The following is a 22,221-nucleotide window of genomic DNA, read 5'->3' as shown; positions in this document are numbered from 1 at the left end:
CACGAGTCTCAACAAGTTGCCAAGTTTTTACACCCCTGTCCTAAACCTTCCCAGATAATTGTGTTAAGCGAGAATACAGAGGGTGGGGGACTATTCACTAAAGGATTAACCCATGTGGAGTGTGCAAAGCAACTGAAATCCATGAAGGGCTGTTTGGATGTTGATTCGAACTGTCCTGAGCATTTCCTGTTGGCTGGGGGAATTCTGGGAGTTGACATCCACACTTTTTTTAAAGTCACCACGTTTGGAAAAACGTTACTTTTTTTTTCCCTCCGAGGTGTGGAAAACAAATTCCCTTTCATTCCCCCCCCCCCCGTTGCCCTTCCGTGTCCGTATTTCTAATTCCAGCAGCTAAGTGATCGTCCACCAGTGCGCCAAAATTTCAGACCGGTCAAACATTTTGAAGGCAGCTTTGATCTCAGCCGGAAAGAGGGAAGGGAACCTGTTTGGAAGCGGCCGGTGGTCTCTGCCTTTAGTGTGTCGTTGTACGTCATATATACAACGAAATTGGCAGGTGGTCAAAAAAACCCTGTCAAACTGAAGTCGGTCTGTTGGATTGAAAGCGATTATCTCCGTACAGAAGGTGGAGGTGGGGGGTGAATTTGCTGCTATAAGGTAGGTGAGAATCTTAATTCATTTATATATATTTTTTTTGAACAAAAGGATTAGCCTAGATTTCAGGTGTTCAGTCGCCATCCCCATATCAAGAGAATTCAGAGCAAAACACAAGGCACCGGATATCCCTGGAGATCACGCTGCAGGCACTATAAATAAGCCACAATATATATATTGTAAATCCCGTGTTTAAAGAGAAACACTCCCTCCAAACTCCACTCCAGAACAGTTCCAGGAGACTTCTGCAAAACTCTTGTTTGAGATGTGGAGCAGGACGTTTTAAGCGGGAGGAAGCAATAGAGGAAGAGGGGAACAAAATAATATTTTTTCTTTTTTTTTTTAAAAAAAAAACACGCTTTTAAATAGGGAGTGCCAGGAAACAACAGTCATGCCCAGATCAGTGGTGAAATCCAGTTTTTTTTTTAATACTACCGGTTCGGCGGGCGTGGATGGTCGGTGTGGCATGGGGAAGGATACTGCAAAATCCCCATTCTCACCCCACTCCTGGGGGAAGGATACTGCAAAATCCCCATTCCCACCCCACTCCTGGGGGAAGGATACTGCAAAATCCCCATTCTCACCCCACTCCTGGAGGAAGGATACTGCAAAATCCCCATTCTCACCCCACTCCTGGGGGAAGGATACTGCAAAATCCCCATTCCCACCCCACTCCTGGAGGAAGGATACTGCAAAATCCCCATTCCCACCCCACTCCTGGGGGAAGGATACTGCAAAATCCCCATTCTCACCCCACTCCTGGAGGAAGGATACTGCAAAATCCCCATTCTCACCCCACTCCTGGGGGAAGGATACTGCAAAATCCCCATTCCCACCCCACTCCTGGGGGAAGGATACTGCAAAATCCCCATTCCCACCCCACTCCTGGGGGAAGGATACTGCAAAATCCCCATTCCCACCCCACTCTGGGCCAGCCAGAGGTGGCATTTGCCGGTTCTCCGAACGACTCAAAATTTCCACTACCGGTTCTCCAGAACCTGTTGGATTTCACCCCTGGCCCAGATCCTTCTTTTTTAAAAAAAAACATTTTTGGAGGGTAGGGGGCGGATAAAAGGAAACATCGGTGATGTGACGTTCACCCACAAGTCAGCAGAAGTCAAAACGATGACCGGTTTGCAGTGCCGGGCCGCAGGAATCGCCACAATTTGCTTCCCAAATCCATATTGTGATTCCGTTGCTTGGAGAACGAATCTGGTGCCCCAATTCTGGTTTAATGCATCTTTCCCCCCACCCCCACCCTGAGCTGACAACAATGCAAGACCTGGTAATTGTGGGGCGGGGGATGACGGGCACCGTTCGCCACACGAGAGCTTCCGTGTTTCTGCGTTTGGCGCCTCGGTACAAGCGAGAGTTCTGGGTTCAGGTCACAGGTGCTGCAGAGCTTCTAAACCTTGTTCGGTGTAGACGTCGTCTTTGTTCCGGTCGGCCCATTCGCCGAAGGAGCCGTGGAAGGAGGTGTTTCGCTGGGTTGCTTGCAGGCGTCTCTTGTCGCGGGAAAAGAAGCTAAATCTGGCACAAGACAAGAAGACAGCATGAGGGTTAGAAACTTGAAACGCCCTGGGGCGATTTATGGGGTGGTAGGGTTATAGCAAGCTCTGTAACCTGGCTTTAACGGGGGGGGGGGGGAAGGGGGAGGAAGCCTGCACACCTGGTAGAGAACTCTTGGAACAGGTGTTCCTCAATTTAACAACCATTCGCTTAGTGACTGAACTTACAGCTGCATGGCAACCTTAAGAATTGCGGACTTCAACTCCCAAAACTGATTAGGGAATTCTGGGAATTGAAGTCCAGACATCTTAAGATTGGTTTCCTAACTGGGGAATTCTGGGAACTGAAGTCCAGAAATCTTAAGATTTGATTCCTAAATGGAGACTTCTGGGAGTTGAAGTCCGGACATCTTAAGGTTCAATAGTGGGTTTCAATTTAGTTCTCTACCAGTTTGCTCGTCCGCGCGCTCGCGACGCTTCTGCGAAGGTGCAGAAACATCCGGGCGGGTGGGCAGAGCCTCCTGCTGCTACTAGTTCACCCGAACTGGTAGCAACTCATCACTGTTAAAGTTGCTTTCCTAATCTGTTTTTAATTTTTGTATTTGTTGTTCTTAGTTGGCTGTAAACCGCCCTTTGGGAGAAGGGCGGAGTAGAAATTGAATAAACATAAGCATCAACTGGGGAATTCTGGGAGTTGGAGTCCAGACATCTTAAAAAGTTCCCCAGGTTGAGAAAAACTAGACGAGAGAGAGAGAGAAGAAAGCATTGATTAATGTTTATTCTCTTAAATATCCTATTAACGGAAGCATTTCTCCGGATGATATAGAGACGGAGAAAGCGATTGGTGTTTTTCCAACGTTCCTATTATCGAAACGTTACCCTATAATTAGCGACCACAGGATCTAAAACCCCTCTGAATCCTCCAACGCGGCCAGATTCTTGACTTGACACCTGCTTGTTTAATGAGGCTTGCTTGGAAGGGTGACACTATCTTAAACGGCATCAGCCGAAACCCGAATGCCGCCGCTGTTTATTAGTAGCGCATAAACGCCTTCTGTCTGCTGCTAATTCAGGAGCGCAATTAAAACTAAAAACAGAGCCACAGTCTGGGAGTAGGCGGGATTGAAAAGCGGTATTAGTCCACGGGAACCATTAATACGCTGGTATATCAAGAGGAGGTGGTCTAAATGACAAAACACACGGAAGGGCTTTCGGTCATGGGCCGAGCATCCCGCGACGTCCCAGACGGTTTAAAGGCGTTTGAAACATCGAGGCATGTTTATATAAACATTCAAACTTCTGAGAAAGAACCCCCCAAAAATTCTGTTTTTTTTATGGAGAACCCAAATCGGGTCGTATCAAGGAGGCTAGAAAGCCCTTATACGGGTTTAGTCCTTGACTTACGATGCCAATGGGGACCAGAGAATTCCTCTCTTAAACGGCGAGGTCGTTAAAAGACACGGGACTTGCACCCAATTTATGACCTTTTGGCTTTAGCTGTTAAGTGAGACAGGTGATCGCCGTTCGCGAGGTTCCTTGCCGGCTTGTCCACCGACTTGTTTGCCGGACGCCAGCCGGGAAAGTTAGTAAGACGGCAGATCGTGGGAGCCCAGGGTCGTCGTAACTACATGCACCCGGTAGCCATCGCATCACTGCAGGGATGCTGTGACGGTCGTAAGTGTGAGGACTCTTGTTTTTTATCCGAACGGACGCTAAATGAACGGTTGTAAGTCAAAGACTACCTGTAGAAGGTAGATTGAAGGGTCAGGGAAATTGACGGAGGGCCAAAGGACAGAAGGATGGGCCAAAATTTTGCATGCTATTGTCTCGAGCCTCTTAGTGGTTCCAATCAAGAGACAAGTGCAATTAAAAACATTTCAGCAGGGGCCACGCCGGACACTCTAGGAGCGTTCTTAGCCCCCCCTGTTTTTCTTGTTTGGGGGGGGGGTTTACGATCCCACAGTCAGCCAACGAGAACACAGCGGGAATTAAGAGGGGGTTAAACGTCAGCAAGTCATGCAAAAAAAAAAAAAAAAAAAAAAGAGGGGGGGGGAGCATACAAACTACAGCGAAGGCGGGGAAGAGGGATGTAAAAACAAATGTTTGAAAATCCAGAGTCCCTACAAGAGACATAAGTCTTCTGATTGGCTGCAATGTGGGATCGTCCGGGATCAATCCGGCAGCAACCATGGGCATAACGGCGGTAAAGATCCTGGTTAGGAAAGGAACAGACAGAGGAGATCAGAGGTTCTGGAGAAAGAAACAGAGGTTACGGTATTCCAACACGGCGAGGAAAAGAGATAAGTAGAAAAAGCTTCCAGAGAGAGAGAGAGACAGACAGAAAGAGACAGACAGACAGAGAAATCGGATGCTTGCAAAAAGGTGCCGTGATTAGCTAAGTTTGGCCTTGGTTGCGCAAAACAAGAGAAGCCAGGTTTGATGGCTTCGCTCGCAAGCCCAGTGAATTATGGCTTAGTGGTTTTTCTCAACCTAGACAACTTGAAGAGAGGTGGACTGCAGCTCCCAGAATTCCCCAGCCAGCTTTGCTTTTCGTGACCTTCCGTCCAGCGGAGTCAATGGGAACGCCCGATTCGCTTAACAACCCGTCGCTGCGACTGCAGCAAGTCCAGTGGTGGGATTCAGCCGGTTCGCGCCATTTCGGGAGAACCGGTTGTTAACTTTCTGAGCAGTTTGGTGAACTGGTTGTTGGAAGAAATCATTAGGGCAGAGAACCGGTTGTTAAATTATTTGAATCCCACCAATTAGGTAGTCCTCGACTTACGGCCCCAATTTGGCCCGGCGTCTCTGTTGCCGAGCGAGACGTTTGTTTTTAGCGAGTTTCCCCTCATTTTACGAACTTTCTGGCAACGGGCGGTTAAGGGACTTGCTCAGTGGTGGGATTCAAATGATTTAACAACCGGTTCTCTGCCCTAAAGATCTTTTCCAACAGTCAGTTCGCCAAACTGCTCAGAAAGTTAACAACCGGTTCGCCCGAAGCTGGTGCGAACCGGCTGAATCCCACCACTGCTTGCAAAGCTAGCCGGCTGTCTGCCCCATTGCTTGGCGCTTGTAGTTCTCCAACTACGAACAAAGCTGAAATCAGCAAATTTTTGCTACTCCGGCACAAAAGGCCGCTTTGAAACGCTTCCCAGCTCAACAGCTATTCTTAGAGCTGTTGAAAACAACACACACAGCTGTTCGTATTGTGCTCCCCACAGCAGGTTGCGATGACGTCACTGGGCTGCTGGTTGCGCGTTGCATACGAGCCACGAGCTTTTTTTCTCTCCACCCGTTCGGGCTGTTTGCTACGAAGTCGGGAGAGCAAAAGAGAAGCTGGGCAGACAAGCAGCGTTTAAAAGAAAACCCCGAATAAATCCTGCGCGTTGCGTTGCAAATCCCAGGATATTTTTTTCCGGCTTTAAAAGCCCAACGGAGGAAGGTTCCTGTTTGCAATGAAGCCAGTAGAGCGAAGAGAAGTTGGAAGGATAGCAGGTTTTAAAAGAAAACCCCGAATAAATACATATCTTTTCTTTCATGTACACTGAGAGCAATGCACCAAGACAAATTCCTTGTGTGTCCAATCACACTTGGCCAATAAAAAATTCTATTCTAAATCCTCTCTTTCCCCTTGCCCCCCAACTCTCCGGGCTGTTGTTTGCAGGATAGAATAACAGAGTCCGAAGGGACCTTGGAGGTCTTCTAGTCCAACCCACTGCTTAGGCAGGATACCCTACACCACTTCAGACAAACATCTTAAAAACTTCCAGTGTTGGAGCATTCACAACTTCTGGAGGCAAGTGGTTCCACTGGTTAATTGTTTTGTCAATTTCTCCTTAGTTCTAAGTTGCTTCTCTCCTTGATTAGTTTCCACCCGTTGCTTCTTGTCCTGCCCTCAGGTGCTTTGGAGAAGAGCTTGACTCCCTCTTCTTTGTGGCAACTCCTGAGATATTGGAACACTGCTATCATGTCTTCCCTGGTCCTTATTTTCATTAAACTAGACATCCCCAGTTCCTGCAACCGTTCTTTATATGTTTTAGCCTCCAGTCCCCTAAATCCTCTTGATTGCTCTTCTCTGCACCCTTTCTAGAGTCTCCACATTTTTTTGACATTGTCAAAAAGGGAAAGGGAAGGGAAGGTCTGACTTCGTATGAGTATTATCCTTTGAATTTTTTTGGAGGCGACAGCCTTATTCAATCGTGATCAATGATTTTGGAAAGAGAAAACTGATAGCAGGAAAAGACCTTGTGGTCTATCGTCTCCGCCCTTTGAGTTTATTGGTTTTGGGCTTTCTTTTTCTTTCCTCGCTTTTCGTTATTATTTTTTTACATTTTATTCCTCTTTATTTTATTTAAATTTTTGTCAGTTGAAGGACACGCATTTATCCCAAGCCGGTTTCAATTTTAAACATTTTTTTGGGGTGGAAAAAATAAAGCTTTTTCTCCCGAAAAAGAAAGGAAAAAAACAATATTTGGCTTGCAAGTTGATCAAAGGCAGATAGGTGGCTGTGGATATTGGGTATATATCACCGCTGCGATCTTAACCACGAGTGATCCGAAACCATTCCAGGTTTCAAGAAATCAAATTTAAAAAGCAAAACAAAACCCCAACTCTTTGAGAAAGGGAGAAAAATGAGCAGCGATAGGGAAATGCATCCGAAAAGACAGATTGAGCCAGCTGTTTTGTTTTTCGAAGCATCCATCGAGTATTCTAAGCGACGTCTGGAGCGCAACGATTTGTCTGCCTTAAAAAAAAACACCAGCCCACAAAAATCCCACAAATTCTACTTACAGCCGTTTGATGCCAGATTCTTGCTGAGTCAACGGTTTGGAATTAAGAATGGCTGGGGGCTGAGCCGATCGCGTCTCTTCATCCAATTCGTCGCTTTAAAAGCAGAGGGGGGGGGAAAAACACACACACACAGCACGATATTAGGAATATTTACGCTGTCTGCTGCTCGGAGTCGCCACAGTTGGGAGTTGGGCAGCCTTCGAAATCTCATCAGCAAAGAAATGGGGAATTGAGACTTTGGAAGAAGGAGAGGAATAAAAAGAACACGAATTGGCCGGGGTTATTTCGTGCCTCCTTTCCTAATCCATGGAGAGGGCAAAGTTTTTCTCTTGACTGGTTAATCTAACATCGATTCCAGTTCGTTGAAAAGCAAATCTGGAGTCTAAATCAACCGCCGCAGCTTTAAGGTGGGTGGACTTCCATTCCCAGAATTCCCCAGCCAGCATGCTTAAGATATGGGGACTTCAACTCCCAGCATGCTTAAGACGGGTGTACTTCAATGCCCTAGAATGCCCCAGCCAGCATGCTTAAAATGGGTGGATTTCGACTCTCAGAATTCCCCAGCCAGCATGCTTAAGATATGGGGACTTCAACTCCCAGCATGCTTAATTAATTATTAATTAATAAATTAATAATTAAGGGGCGTGCATAAGAGCACAAACGTGCCTACCGTTCCTGTCCTATTGTTTCCTTTCGTTATATCCAATTAATATAGTTATTACATCTTCATACTTTATATATATGTGCTTATATATTGTATAGTTAATTCATGCTTCTGCTTATGTATACTGTGTGACAAAATAAATAAATAAATAAAATAAATAAAATTTCCCAGCCAGCATGCTTAAGATATGGGGACTTCAACTCCCAGCATGCTTAAAACGGATGCATTTCAATTCCCAGAATTCCCCAGCCAGCATACTTAAGATATGGGGACTTCAACTCCCAGCATGCTTAAGACCGGTGGACTTCGACACCCAGAATTCCCTTTGCTGGCTGGGGAATTCTGGGATTTGAAGTACCCCCCCCATCTTAAAGTTACCAAGGTTTGAGAAACCCTCTTTTAGAATATCATCCATCCTGTTGTCATTTCGGCTCTTCTAATTTGAGCAGGTTTCCACAGGACACACACACCCCTCCCCAAAAACCCAAAAACGCAGGTCAGGATGACAACTGGATCCCCCCTGGATCTTATCGAGAAAAAAAATCTCGCTTGGCTCCCGGATCGGGCTGGGAAAAAGGGAAGAAGAACCACACCCACCTCTTGTAATACAGAAGCTCCTCTTGAAGGAGGAAGACTTTCGACTTCAGCTCGTTCCTCTCGTGCAAAACGTCCCGGAGCTCTTGCAGAGTGAATCTGGGCCGATTGGGATCTTTCATATCTAGAGCCGTTTTCTCCGCTTCCGACAGGAACTCCTCGGGGTTTTTGGGTTCTTCCGGCTGCAAGGTTTATTATTTAGGATTAATTTCATTCAGACTTTAAAAGTTTTAAGAGATGTTTTCAGAAGAAGGATAAAATCACATCCTGGACATAAACTTTTTCAATTCCTCCCATCAAAACGACGCTATAGAGCATTGCACACCAGAACAACTAGACACAAGAACAGTTTTTTCCCGAAGGCCCTCACTCTGCTAAACAAATAATTCCCTCAACACTGTCAAACTATTTACTAAATCTACACTACTATTTACTAAATCAGACTTTAAAAGTTTTAAGAGATGTTTTCAGAAGAAGGATAAAATCACATCCTGGACATAAACTTTTTCAATTCCTACCATCAAAACGACGCTATAGAGCATTGCACATCAGAACAACTAGACACAAGAAGAGTTTTTCCCCGAAGGCCATCACTCTGCTAAACAAATAATTCCCTCAACACTGTCAAACTATTCACTAAATCTACGCTACTATTAATCTTCTCATCGTTTTCATCACCAATCTCTTTCCACTTATGACTGTATGACTGTAACTTTTTGTTGCTATCATTAAGGGTTAAATTGCAACCTATGACCATCATTTGTGTTGTAAATGTTGTACCTTTGATGAAGGTATTTTTTTTTTCTTTTATGTACACTGAGAGCATATGCACCAAAACAAATTCCTTGTGTGTCCAATCACACTTGGCCAATAAATTCCATCCCATCCCATCCCATCCCATCCCATCCCATCCCATCCCATCCCATCCCATCCTATTCTATTCTATTCTATTTTATTCTATTCTAAAACTTTTCCAGCTCGGCTCCAAATAGTGAAATAATAAATGCACGTGGTTAACCATCATCAAGCAATCAGACCATGATGAATTCATAAACAAGTACAGCTTATTCCCCCCCCCCACTCTTAGTGACTGGCTCGTTTTGCGACCGTTCACAGGGATGGCACGGATGAAAAAGTTAAAGTTAAGAGTAGACCAATCTTTGCACTGACAGCCCTTGAAATTTGGCAAAGCAAAGGAAACTTGAAGGAAGAGCAGAAGCACAGTCGCAGTTTCACTTTGCAACTGTTTCACTTAACGGCTGGTCCCAATTGTCGCTAAATGAGGACTCCCTGTAATTTACTTCGTTAAGTATGGTGAACGAGCAGAGTTATTTGGTGATTGTGGCCATGCGGTATCTCCCAGGAATATTTTCCCTAATCTTTTTCGTTTAGTCTATAGAATAGAATAGAATAGAATAGAATAGAATAGAATAGAATAGAATAGAATAGAATAGAATAGAATTTTATTGGCCAAGTGTGATTGGACACACAAGGAATTTGTCTTGGTGCAGATGCTCTCAGTGTACATAAAAGAAAAGATACGTTCATCAAGGTACAACATTTACAACACAATTGATGGTCAATATATCAATATAAATCATAAGGATTGCCAGCAACAAGTTATAGTCATACAGTCATAAGTGGAAAGAGATTGGTGATGGGAACTATGAAACGATTAATAGTAGTGCAGATTTAGTAAATAGTTTGACAGTGTTGAGGGAATTATTTGTTTAGCAGAGTGATGGCCTTCGGGAAAAAACTGTTCTTGTGTCTAGTTGTTCTGGTGTGCAGTGCTCTATAGCCCTGGAACATCTCTGGGTGGTCTCCTATCCAAACGCCAGTCAGGCCTCTCTTTGTTTAAATCTCTGGGCCCAAACAAAGTCAGCTAGAGGATGTCATTTGCCGCAGGAGAAATAAACGGGGGGGAAAAAAGGCAAAGAAATGGAAAAATGGAAGAACAGAAATAGATATTTCTACATCTCCCTTTGAAATGCATCCCCCTTTGTTTTGCAAACCCTGTCCCCGAAGTCAAAAAAGATGCCGCAATTAATCCTTGGAGATGACCTTGCTCAGTTATATTTTTAAAAATCTGTGCCTATTTTATAGATATATCTCGGTGGTTTGGGACAGGCCTCATCGCTGCAACACCAACTCCCCAGTCAACAAAAGGAACAATTGTGCCTTCTTGGCAAAGCGAGCGATCTCATTAAAACCCAAGAATGGGAGCCTTTTCCAGATAACACAATAAAAGAGGCAGTTGTGAGTTTTGTGTTGCCGTCGAAAAAAAAACACCCAAAACTGGGACTCCACGTACTTGGCACCTCCAGCGAGGGCCACAAACGCACATCCTGACCGCTGGCAAGAACCGACCGGACAAAGCATCTTTCCGTTTTCAACCCCAATCCAGGATTTTGGGGGCACCGGGATACCTATAAAGTCCCCGTTTTGCCTCTGCTTGTTTTTTTAAAACCAGGTTCCTAGTCCTCGTGACAAATCCTCTCGCCTGCCCTATTTTTTTTTCTTCACAGCCAGAACTCTTTTACGAAAATAGGCAATCCAGGTGTCTCCAAGGCCAGGAAAACACGGAAGGTGTGTCGTGTCCCACTCCTCCTCTGACGGCCGGGTCGGGGAAGTCCGTATCAGGCGTGGCTGCGAAGCCTCTGCAGCTTTGCCCAAAGTTCTGTCAGAGTTCTCAGGGCAGGCAGGAAACCAGGATGTGACTTCAGCAATCCAAGTTAGACTTTGCCTGACTCAGAGAATGCCAGAAAGCAGATCCTTTATATAGGCCATGGGGTGTGGCTCCATGACTCAGCACTTATCCAGGCCTGCCCCTCCCTTCCTTTTGCTGACGTCGCCTCTCCATTCTCCGGAAGCGAGGATCTCTCCAGCCTCCAGCTGTTGGTAATTTTACCTCATGACTGGCTTCACATTCTTCAGGCTCACATGCTGTGGGGGAGGGGTTTAGTTGCTCCGTTTGTCTGGGCATGGTGCCAGGACTGGGGGCTGGAGGCACGTCAGGCCATTCGTCTTGCTCGGCCTGTCCGGGCATGGTGCCAGGACTGGGGGCTGGAGGCACGTCAGGCCATTCGTCTTGCTCAGCCTGTCTGGGCATGGTGCCAGGACTGGGGGCTGGAGGCACGTCAGGCCATTCGTCTTGCTCGGCCTGTCTGGGCATGGTGCCAGGGCTGGGGGCTGGAGGCACGTCAGGCCATTCGTCTTGCTCGGCCTGTCTGGGCATGGTGCCAGGGCTGGGGGCTGGAGGCAAGTCAGGCCATTCGTCTTGCTCGGCCTGTCTGGGCATGGTGCCAGGGCTGGGGGCTGGAGGCAAGTCAGGCCATTCGTCTTGCTCGGCCTGTCTGGGCATGGTGCCAGGGCTGGGGGCTGGAGGCACGTCAGGCCATTTGTCTTGCTCGGCCTGTCCGGGGATGGTGCCAGGGCTGGGGGCTGGAGGCATGCCAGGACATTCTTCCGCACTATCAGCATCCGGCAGGAGATAAGAGGGGCCCGGCTGCGGCGGGGGGAGCGAGCGAGGCACAACAAGGTGAAACATTTCAAATTTGGATGAAAATCTTATCGAATCTGCAGGTATTCGTATTTTCGATGACAAAGAAAATAATATCTTAAAAGACAATAGAGAGAAGTGGACCTTTTGCGTTCGAACCACAACGGTCTCCAGCCAAATTTTAAGCTTTTTTTTTAATCGCTCAACCCCTGACCTACTCAAGGCAGTCCTCCCCTTACGACGGTTCATTTAGCAAACCATTCAAAGTTACACAAGGGCATTGAAAACAGTGACTTATGACCGGGTCCTCGTGCTTTCGACCATCAGAATATCCTCAAAGTTACGGGATCAAAACTCGGGCGTTTTGACAACCGACAATTATTGACAAGGGTTTGCGCTATCCTGGGGTGTGTTTGTGTGTGTGTGTGTGTGAGATGTGATGTGATCACCATTTGCGACCGTCCTCACCAAGCTTCCGACAAGCAAAAGTCCATGGAGACACCGGAATTGCTTAACGGCGGCATGATTCACTTAAACGACCGCAGTGATTCGTTTAACCACCGTGGCAAAAAAAAATAAAAATGGTCATAAAATCAGGGGCAATTCCTTGAACAACCGCCTTTTTTTTTTTAGCAACTGGTCGTTAAGTTGAAGACTTCCTGTATTTATTGCAAACTTTTGACTTTTCTGAGGTAAAAGAAAAAAGAGAGACCGGGCAGGATGGTTAGATCCTAAGTTATGGTGGTTCAGCCCCATCCAATTTTATTATTTATTTACATTTATATCCCGCCCTTCTCCGAAGACTCAGGGCGGCTTACAGTGTATAAGGCAATAGTCTCATTCTATTTGTATATTTTTTACAAAGTCAACTTATTGCCCCCAACAATCTGGGTCCTCATTTTACCTACCTTATAAAGGATGGAAGGCTGAGTCAACCTTGGGCCTGGTGGGACTTGAACTTGCAGTAATTGCAGGCTGCTGTGTTCTAATAACAGGCTTCTTATCAGCCTGAGCTATCACGGCCCTTTATGACAATGAGCTCCTGGTGTTAAAAATTAAAACCATATTGCAAATAGGACGATGGGAGGGCAGGAGAACTCAAAACAATCCTGGCCCTGAAGGCTTGTTCCATTTAAATCGCTGAACCGCAGCCAAGGGTGATCTTAAAATAAATCCTTGTGGCTCCCTTCGGCTCCCTTCACTCCAAGCGATAAAGGAACTCCACAAATTAAAAAGAGTAAAATAATTTGCCGGTCTGCCTTGCTAAATTAGACTAAAGGGGCTGAAGGGGGTGAGGTTGACTTCGAACCCAGACCTCCCTCTCTAGGGAGGGAGCAGAGAACGCAGCAGGGAAGTTTTGTGATAAATTAGTAAACTTAGTTAAGGGTCATGAGTTCCTGGGGAGGGCATGAACCCATCGTCCCTGTCTAGCTAACTTCGGTTGATCTAAAAAAAAAAGAAAAAAAGAAAAAGGAAAATCGGCTTGGATGGGAGACCACCAGGAGACCCCAGAGTCGAGGAATTCGAGCAGCAGCTAAGAAGATGAGGGCTTGTGAGAAAATCGCACAAATCTGTGGATGGTTTCGGAGAAAATCGCACTGTTCTGTCCCTGTAGATCCGCATTTCCCAACGTTGTAAAGATTATGTGGACTTCACCTCCCAGAATTCCCCAGGGTCTGGCTTCTCTAGAGAAAGAGACTCTATGGTTTGCGGGAACATCAGTGAGTTAGTTTAACTCAGGGGTGTCCAGACTTGGCCATTTTAAGACTTGTGGACTTCAACTCCCAGAATTCCTCAGCCAGCTTTGCTTTGCTGGCGGAGGAATTCTGGGAGTTGAAGTCCACAAGTTTTAAAGTTGCTAAGGTTGGAGACCCCTGAGTTAACTAATATTTTAAGTCAGTGTTTCTCAATCTGTGGGCAAGTTTAAGACGTGTGTAGGATGGCGGGGGAATTCTGGGAATTGAAGTCCAATCGCCTTTAGCAGGCTTGGCTGAGGGGTTCTGGGAATTGTAGTCTTCTCATCTCCAAACGGGCAAGATTTAAGGCAGCTTTATCAAATCAGAACCACGTTTTTTTTAAAAAAAAGCAAAAAACAACCGAAGATTCCCCACCTACCGGTGCTTCTTCTCCGTTGTGACTCGGTTCCCCTTGAAGTTTCTCCCTCAGTTTCCCCAATTCCGCTCTCAACGCCGTCATTTCTTGCTCTTTGGTTTGCAAATACGCTTCCAGCTCCACTTTCTGCTCAATCAACGCCTTTCCCTGAGCTTCCACGACGGTAATCCGGTGTCGCAGATCGTGGTTGATCTTCATCAACCTGTTTTGCTGCTGCTGGAGCTATGGAGAGGAAGAAAAGGGGGAAATGATGGGGAATCGGAGGGACACCACCGATAAGGCCCTGCTACTTCCAAGTCCCCGAATGTCCCATCGCTTTTTATTCGGAGAGACAAAACAGGGGACGGATTGTTGAAGGAATTATGGGAAAAAGATGGAGGGCAAGATGGATTTCCCTGCTGCCAATGAGACTTAGGAAAACTACAGACATTCATCGGCTAGTCCATCTTCCATTAAGAAGGCACTTTGTAAATAAAGAAGGATTTCATTTCGTGCCCAATCGGGACTAGCCTGATGCGCAACGCAGTTTAGAAACAAACCCAGGGTTTTCCTCAACTCCAACTCCCAGAATTCTCCATGCTGGCTGGGGAATTCTGGGAGCTGACTTCTGCCAAGTCATAAAGATGGCCAGGTTGAGAAACGAACACTGAACTAGGCAAAGGAGGGAAGGTGGATGAAAGGAAGGAAGGAAGGGAGGGAGGAGGGAAGGATGGATGTAAGGAAGGAAGGGAGGAGGGAGAGGAGGAATGGGGGAGGGAGGGAGGAAAGGGAGGATGGATGGAAGGGAGGGAGGGAGGAGGGAGGGAAGGAGGGAAGGGAGGAAGGATGGATGGATGGACGTAGGGGAAGGGAGGAGGGAGGGAAGGAAGGAATGGAGGGAGGAAGGGAGGGAAGGGAGGATGGATGGAAGGAAGGGAGAGAGGAGGGAGGGAAGGAAGTGAGGGAGGAGGAAGGGAGGAAGGAAGGATGGATGAAGGGAGGAGGGAGGGAAGGAATTGGGGAAGGAGGGTGGGAAGGGAGGAGGGAGGGAAGGAAGGAACGAGGGAGGGAGGGAAGAGAGGAAGGAAGGATGGATGTAAGGAAGAAAGGGAGGAGGGAGGGAAGGAAGGAGGGAGGGAGGAAGGAAGGAAGGATGGATGGATATAAGGAAGGAAGGAGGGAGGGAGGAAGGAAGGAAAAGAAAAAATAATAAAATAGGAGACTTGTTTACAGAATTATGATATTTGATGGAGACATCCCCCATCTCAGCGTGGAGGTTTTATTTCTGGAATCCCAGTCTAGGAATCTGCTTTCAGAGGAAAAAAAGGCAAAAATAAATCATTTGGCAATTCCTTGAACAAAGCTTCTGAAAGAGCAGAGGAGGGGGGGGGGAATTAGTACTCACTGCTTCCACGTCTTCGTTTTTAAGTCCCAGTTCTCTGTCCTTCGCCCGGATTTCATCCCGTTGTTTGTCGACCACTTCCTTTAGCTTTTTCATCACTTGCCTCTCTCTTTCTGACATCCCTGATGCGCGTTTAAAAAAACCCAAACAGATAATAAGAATAAGAATAAGCAAATAGCCTTCATCCTTGACCCTCCTTAAGCAGTAAAGCCCTTGCAAAATGTTTTGATGTGACTTTGGGGGATGGCGAGGAGCCAGCCGTCAGAATTTCTTAACGTTTTTGTAACCTTTGGGTGTGGGTGTGATTTGTTTGTTTATTTATTTATAAATAAAATTTCTTGGCCACCCGTGTTAGGGTAACTCCGGGCGGCTTAGAGTCATAAAACTACATCTATCCATCTACAATTAATACATAAATACCTTCATATTGAACATTAAAACCTAAGGACCGTTCCAAGTCATAATGTGGAACGATCGCTAAGCAACCGGTCGTTAAGTTGAGGACTCCCTGTCGAAGCCCAATGAGGAGGGGACCTTCCCCTGGAATGAAACCCGCCCTCTTGCATCCGGCCATCACTGAATTCTGCAAAGTCATGTTGACTGTTTTTTTTTTTTGGCCCAAAGCACTCGAGGTATGCTCAAGGAATCTCTTCCCTCTTTCCTCAATACTTGCCTTCGTGTTTCTGGAATTCCTCCTCCGAGAAGTTCACGTCTTTGTTGGTGAGGTTGGTCATCAGCTGCTTGTTCTCCTCTTGAAGCTGGGCGATCTGAGTGAGGAGATCCTGGGCTTCTCCTCGCCAAACATCCTCCACCAGTTCCAGCTCCTGCAGGACCAGAAATCCCAACCTATCAGCCTTGGCAAATGAAGACCGGCCTTTTCAAGGTCCTTCCTCATGGAGGTGGTCTCTGCCCCAGACAAAGGTTGGAGGAGAAGGCCACCAAAGGTCAGTGAAGAACACCAAAGTTTGGAGGAGAAGGCCACCAAAGGTTGGTGAAGAATACCAAAGATTGGAGGACAAGACCACCAGAGATTGGTGAAGACCACCAAAGGTTGGAGGAGAAGTGCACCAAAGGGTGGAGAAGACCACCCAAGGTTGGAGGAGAGATGCACCCAAGGTTGGATGAGAAGACCACCAAAAGTTAGAGGAGAAGACCACCACACGCTGGAAAAGACCACTAAAGGTTTGTATGACATCCTGTGACGCCTTTGTGGATTGTATGGGATGCTAAGATCTCCTTGTTTTTCTTAAAAAAAAACGTTTTCAATTTCAAACGAAGAGATCTCGGTTTTGACCTCTCGTCCTCTGTACATCTCTCTTAACAGCCATCTCGTTTAGCAGTGGGAATTCTGCTGCCGGTTATGGTCCTAAGTCAAGGACTCTTGACGTGCATTGTTGTCACTTTCCTCCTCCCCATTTCCTCTGATTTTGAGACGGGACGGGGTGGGGAGAGAAACCCTGTGAAGTTCCTTCCCACAACTATTTTTCCCTCCCTTTCCTAACTTCCTGAATTGATATCCTGGCTGCCACGTGCAGAATGGCTGAGGAATCTTATTTTTCCAACTTCCTTGGCAAGGAAGAAGTCCACGTGAAAGTGAGGGAGGGTGCCCCCCCCTCTCCCCACCAGACTCCTCCTCCTCCCTTCTTTCTCCTCCTCCTCTTCCTCCCTTTTCTTCCATCTTCCCTCCTCCTCCTTTCCCCCCTCCTCCTTCTCCCTTGCCAGCCTCTACTCGCTACTCCTTGGCTGCCCGGGCTCTTTAGAGCTCCAACGGGAAGCAGTTGCTGGAGCTAAGCAGCCATCACGAGAAAGAGTTGGCAAAACAACTCAATTCAAATTGGATCTGACCGAGAAGGAGGCTCAGCAGAAGCACCTCACTGAGGACTAGGAGCATAGGCTTTCCAAACAACAGAGGGAAGACCTGGGGGAGTGCAAGGTACCCGGCGTCTGGAGGCTCAATGGGCTGAGAGGGTCAGCCAGTTCCAGGCCATGATGCAGTCCCACTGGAACAAAGCCCTCCAGCTCTTCACCACCAGCAGCACTTCCCTCCAGCCTTCACCCAAAGTCCCACACCAGGAGGCCGAAGCAGACCCCAAGTCGGAATTTCTGCCCCCCTCCGACCCACACAAAAAGACCCCGAAGCGGGAGCCTCTCTGCAGCAACACAACCGTTCATTGCACATATGTCTCCCAGGGGCCTTAGAGTTTCAGGACCCCTGATTTAGTGCAAGATAAAAAATGGAAATGATTTTTCTGCGGACCACCAACATTTTCTCATGGACCACCAGTGGCCCACGGACCACCAGTTGGTGATGGGTGGACTAGAAGATCTCCAAACTCCTTTCCGATTTTGTTATTCTGTTCTGTTAAATCTGGGTTGCAAAGGCAGGGCCCATCCAATTCAGGAGTTGAGCCTGAAGAGCCAGCAGCCCAAATCCTAACTTCTAGGAGCTGGGAAACCTAGAAAAATACATTTACTAGTTGCATTTTTGCAAAGAGGAAGAACAACCCAAGTTTAGTTACACAATAAATGTATCTCGGGAAGAAGACAAGGAGAAGTGATTAAGAAGCCTGTGGATCTTTCCTGGAGTTGTTGATATTTTTTTTCCCCTCCGACCAAATTAGAAGTTGATGTCAGATCTCGGTGTGACTCTTCCGGGAGAATCAAGTACATACGGAGAACGGATACAAAAATAACCAAACTCACTTCTGGTTTTTTTTCCCAATCCTTTCTCATTTCTGGTCCCTTCAATTATTAGCACAACAAAGAATGTTCTTTCTGCGCCAACTCAGAAAGCTCAAACTGCCCAAGGAGCTGCTGATCCAGTTCTACAGAGGAATGATTGAGTCTGTCATTTGCACCTCTATAACTGTCTGGTTTGGTTCTGCAATCCAACAAGACAGACACAGACTTCAGAAGAGAATTAGAACTGCAGAAAAAACAATGGCTACCAACCTGCCTTCCATGGAGGACCTGTATACTGCACGAGTCAAAATGAGGGCTGTGAAAATATTTGCAGATCCCTCGCATCCTGGACATAAACTGTTTCAACTCCTACCCTCAAAACAACGCTATAGAGCACTGCACAGAACAACTAGACACAAGGACAGTTTTTTCCCCCCGAACGCCATCACTCTGCTAAACAAATAATTCCCTCAACACTGTCAAACTATTCACTAAGACTGCATTACTATTAATCTTCTCATCGTTCCCATCACCCATCTCCTCCCACTTATGACTGTATGACTGTAACTTTGTTGCTTGTATCCTTACGATTTATATGGATATTGTTTCCTGATTGCTTATTTGTACCCTATGATTATCATTAAGTGTTGTAAGTGTTGTACCTTGATGAAGGTATTTTTTCTTTTATGTACACTGAGAGCATATGCACCAAGACAAATTCCTTGTGTGTCCAATCGCACTTGGCCAATAAAAAATTCTATTCTATTCTATTCTATTCTATTCTATTCTATTCTATTCTATTCTATTCTATTCTATTCTATTCTATTCCTATTCCTATTCCTATTCCTATTCCTATTCTTCTCTATTCCCTCCTCCTCCTCATTATTATTATTATTATTATTATTATTATTATTATTATTATTATTATTATTATTATTATTATTCTCCAGCTGGTTTGGGGTCCCCTTAGGATGCAACTCAACTGAAGTACGAGCTAGAAAACCTGCCAAGTTTGCAAGACCAGCTCTGGCACATTTAAAAACAGAAATTTTTCAAGAGTCAGAAGGGCTCTGCTATGTAGGAATGCTGGTTTAAACGCCTCTTAAATCTTTGTTTAGCCCTGAAGTTTATTTAGGTGGTTTTGGACAGCTATCAACTCTCAGCCAAGCCGAATCTGAGCTTCAGCTGAATTTCTCACGCCCTTTTTAAAAAAATTTTTTTTTAAAGCATCAGCAATTTCTCTTCTACGCCAGAGGTGTTTCGAGCATCTTCTGTAGCCATTTTCACGCTGGCAATGAGAGTTTTATCACCTCCATGATTGTGATTGTGAGACTAAAACCCTCTTATCAGAATCTTGATATTTTTTTTCTACCTTTTTATAATTTATGCCATCATTTAATTATGATGAGCTGGATTGCAGCTCATCGAAGCGTCTGCCTTTTACGAAAATATTCAGATTGGAAAAAGTGGCCATACGCTGATTTTTATGATCGAGCAAATCTTGTTTCTTGGTTTCTCGGTTCAAGGATGGCCACAGCAGGATCTTGGTTTCCAAGCACATAAAGGGGAATCCCACCCACCCACCCGAGCAGGATCACTGGGAGGCGGCTGCAGACAGCCCCTGTTCTGACAATGATGGGTTCAAGGGTGGCTTAGCTGACAAATCATAGCTATGCCTGGCATGGGAACCCAGTGGGAACCAGTTCAGAGTGGAAAGGATCTCACTGTGCCCAAATGGTGCCAGTCTGCAGATGCAGCTGTTGTTTATCATCCCTCTGCCCAAGCAGGGAAAGCCCTCACCTGCAGAAGCATTGGGAGGCAACCCTTCCATCCTTCCTTCCTTCCCTCTTTTCTTTCCATTACCCTTTCCCTTTCCTCTCGTTTTTTCTTCTCTTTTCTCTTCTTCCTCCCCTTCTTTTCCTCCTTCCCTCGTTTTTTCTTCTATTTTTTTCCTTCCTTTCTCTCCCTCTTTTCCTTTCCTCCCCTTTTATCCCTTCCTTCTCTCTTCCCTGTCATTTCCCCCTCTGCCTCTTCCTCGCTTTCCTTCTCCTTCTCTCCTTATTTTCTTTCCCTTCCTCCCTTCCATCTCCTTCCCCTTCCTTCTCTCTTCCTTCCCCCACCTCCTCTCTCCTCTTATTCTCTTTTCCTCTTTCCTTCCTTTCCTCTCGTCTCCTTTTATTCCTCTCCTTCCTTCCCTCTTTTCTTTCCGTAACCCTTTCCCCCTTCCTCTCGTTTCTTCCTTCTCTTTTCTCTTCTTCCTCTCCTCCTTTCCCTTCTTCTTTTCCCTCCCCCCTCCTTTTTCCTTCTCTTCCTCTTTCCTTTCATCGCCTCTCACCCCCTCCTTCTCTCTTCCCTCTCATTTACCCTTCTGCCCTCTTCCTCTCTTTCCATCTCTCCCTTTTTTCCCCCTTCCCCCCCTTGCCACCTTCCTTCTCTCTTCCCTCCCATTTTCCCCCCTGCCTTCTTTCTCCCTTCCTTCCTTCCTTCCTTCCTCCCCCTTCCCCTTTCCAATCCGTCCCCAGGGCCCACCTTCTGGTGTTTCCTCTCCTTCTCCAACCGGTCGACGCGTTCCAAGCGGAGCCGGTCGAGTTCCAAGCGGAGCTCTTCCACCTCGGGGCTGATGTGATCCCGGCTGACCAGCACCTCCAGGATCTCCAGTACCCGCACCACTTTGGGCATCAGGCGGCCGATGGCCTCGCAGCCGTGCTGGTCGATGAGCCGCTCGAACTCCTGGCCCACCAGCGAGGCGATGTCGTAGACGTCCATCACGGTTAGCTCGGCCGCGCTCTTCTCCAGCGCCGAACCCCCGGAGCCCAGACCCAGAGCCCGGCCCACGCCCTCCATCGCCCCAGCAGCCGAACCCGGCCGGGGCTCCTTCATAGACGGCGCCCAAGGACCGCGCAGCGCTTCTCCCCCTCGCTCCGCTGCGAAGCCTGGCCCGAGCGCTGCGCTCCGAGGATGGAAGGGCAAAAAAGCAAGCAGCGGTCCAGAGACGGGGCGGCTCGACCCCGGCTTCTTTTCCAGTCCCCTCCTCCCGTCTGAGCCGGCCTCCCTCCTTCTCCTCCTCCTCCTCCTCCGCTGGAGCGCTGGGCTGGGCATCCCGGCCAGGAGAGGCGGAGCGCAGCGCTCAGATCGCGGAGAGAGAGAAAAGAGAAGCCGGGCAGCGGAGGCGAAAGGAAGGATGCTCCCGCCCAAAGACAGCGGGGATGGGCTTTTCCCACGGGTCGGGATCGCGGGCCAAGGCAGATCTCTCCCCCCCACACACACACATACACCTACCTTATAGGAAGCCCCCTCCCTCTCCACCCATCCACCCACCCCTGTGGCCTTTTGCAGGAGGTCGTTGAAGGGAACCCCGGCAACTGCTCGCCTTACAACCGTTCGTTTAGTGACCGCCGTTCCAGCAGCGCAGGAAGAAAAGGGACTCTTATCCATTGTGTGTCCAATCACACTTGGCCAATAAAAAATTCAAATCTATTCTATTCTATTCTATCCTATCCTATTCTATTCTCTATTTATTCCAATCTCTATTCTATTCTATTCTATTCTATTCTATTCTATTCTATTCTATTCTATTCTATTCCATTCCATTCCACTCTATTCATTATTTCATATTCTATTCTATTCTCTATTTATTCCAATCTCTATTCTATTCTATTCTTTTATTCCATTCCACTCTATTCATTATTTCATATTCTATTCTATTCTATTCTATTTTATTCTATTCTATTCTATTCTATTCCATTCCACTCTATTATTTCATATTCTATTCTATTCTCTATTTATTCCAATCTCTATTCTATTCTATTCCATTCCATTCCACTCTATTCATTATTTCATATTCTATTCTATTCTGTTCTCTATTTATTCCAATCTCTATTCTATTCTATTCTCTATTTATTCCAATCTCTATTCTATTCTGTTCTGTTCTATTCTCTTCTCTTCTATTCTATTCATTCCATTCTTTTCTATTCTATTCTATTCTATTCTATTCTATTCTATTCTTATTCTATTCTATTCCATTCCACTCTATTCATTATTTCATATTCTATTCTATTCTATTCTATTCTATTCTATTCTATTCTCTATTTATTCCAATCTCTATTCTATTCTATTCTTTTATTCCATTCCACTCTATTCATTATTTCATATTCTATTCTATTCTATTCTATTTTATTTTATTCTATTCTATTCTATTCCATTCCACTCTATTATTTCATATTCTATTCTATTCTCTATTTATTCCAATCTCTATTCTATTCTATTCCATTCCATTCCACTCTATTCATTATTTCATATTCTATTCTATTCTGTTCTCTATTTATTCCAATCTCTATTTTATTCTATTCTCTATTTATTCCAATCTCTCTTCTCTTCT

At 46.2% G+C, this 22,221-nt stretch overlaps 1 protein-coding gene across 4 annotated transcripts; it reads right to left on the bottom strand.

The window, feature by feature from the left end:
• Positions 1-305: 305 nt before the first annotated feature.
• RILPL1 (Rab interacting lysosomal protein like 1) lies at positions 306-20,984 on the bottom strand. 4 transcript variants are annotated; one of them, XM_058158459.1, is made up of 8 exons: positions 20,373-20,980; positions 15,835-15,985; positions 15,165-15,283; positions 13,784-14,002; positions 8,170-8,348; positions 6,909-7,001; positions 4,245-4,332; positions 2,003-2,142 (listed from the first exon to the last, which is right to left on the bottom strand). In XM_058158459.1, exons 1-8 carry the CDS (start codon positions 20,940-20,942, stop codon positions 2,137-2,139), a joined length of 1,425 nt encoding a protein of 474 aa, XP_058014442.1. In that variant the 5' UTR covers positions 20,943-20,980; the 3' UTR covers positions 2,003-2,136. The 4 variants fall into 4 exon arrangements, 2 of the variants coding, with proteins under 2 accessions (XP_058014441.1, XP_058014442.1); XM_058158458.1 differs by lacking the exon at positions 4,245-4,332 and having other exon boundaries at positions 306-2,142; positions 20,373-20,975; XR_009152212.1 differs by lacking the exon at positions 4,245-4,332 and having other exon boundaries at positions 2,002-2,142; positions 13,780-14,002; positions 20,373-20,983.
• Positions 20,985-22,221: the final 1,237 nt, after the last annotated feature.

The sequence above is a fragment of the Ahaetulla prasina genome, chromosome 15, assembly GCF_028640845.1.
Source record: "Ahaetulla prasina isolate Xishuangbanna chromosome 15, ASM2864084v1, whole genome shotgun sequence".
Classification (NCBI taxonomy): domain Eukaryota; kingdom Metazoa; phylum Chordata; class Lepidosauria; order Squamata; family Colubridae; genus Ahaetulla; species Ahaetulla prasina.
The sequence above is the reverse complement of the archived record's forward strand: the minus strand, read 5'-3'. Positions and strand labels throughout refer to the sequence as shown.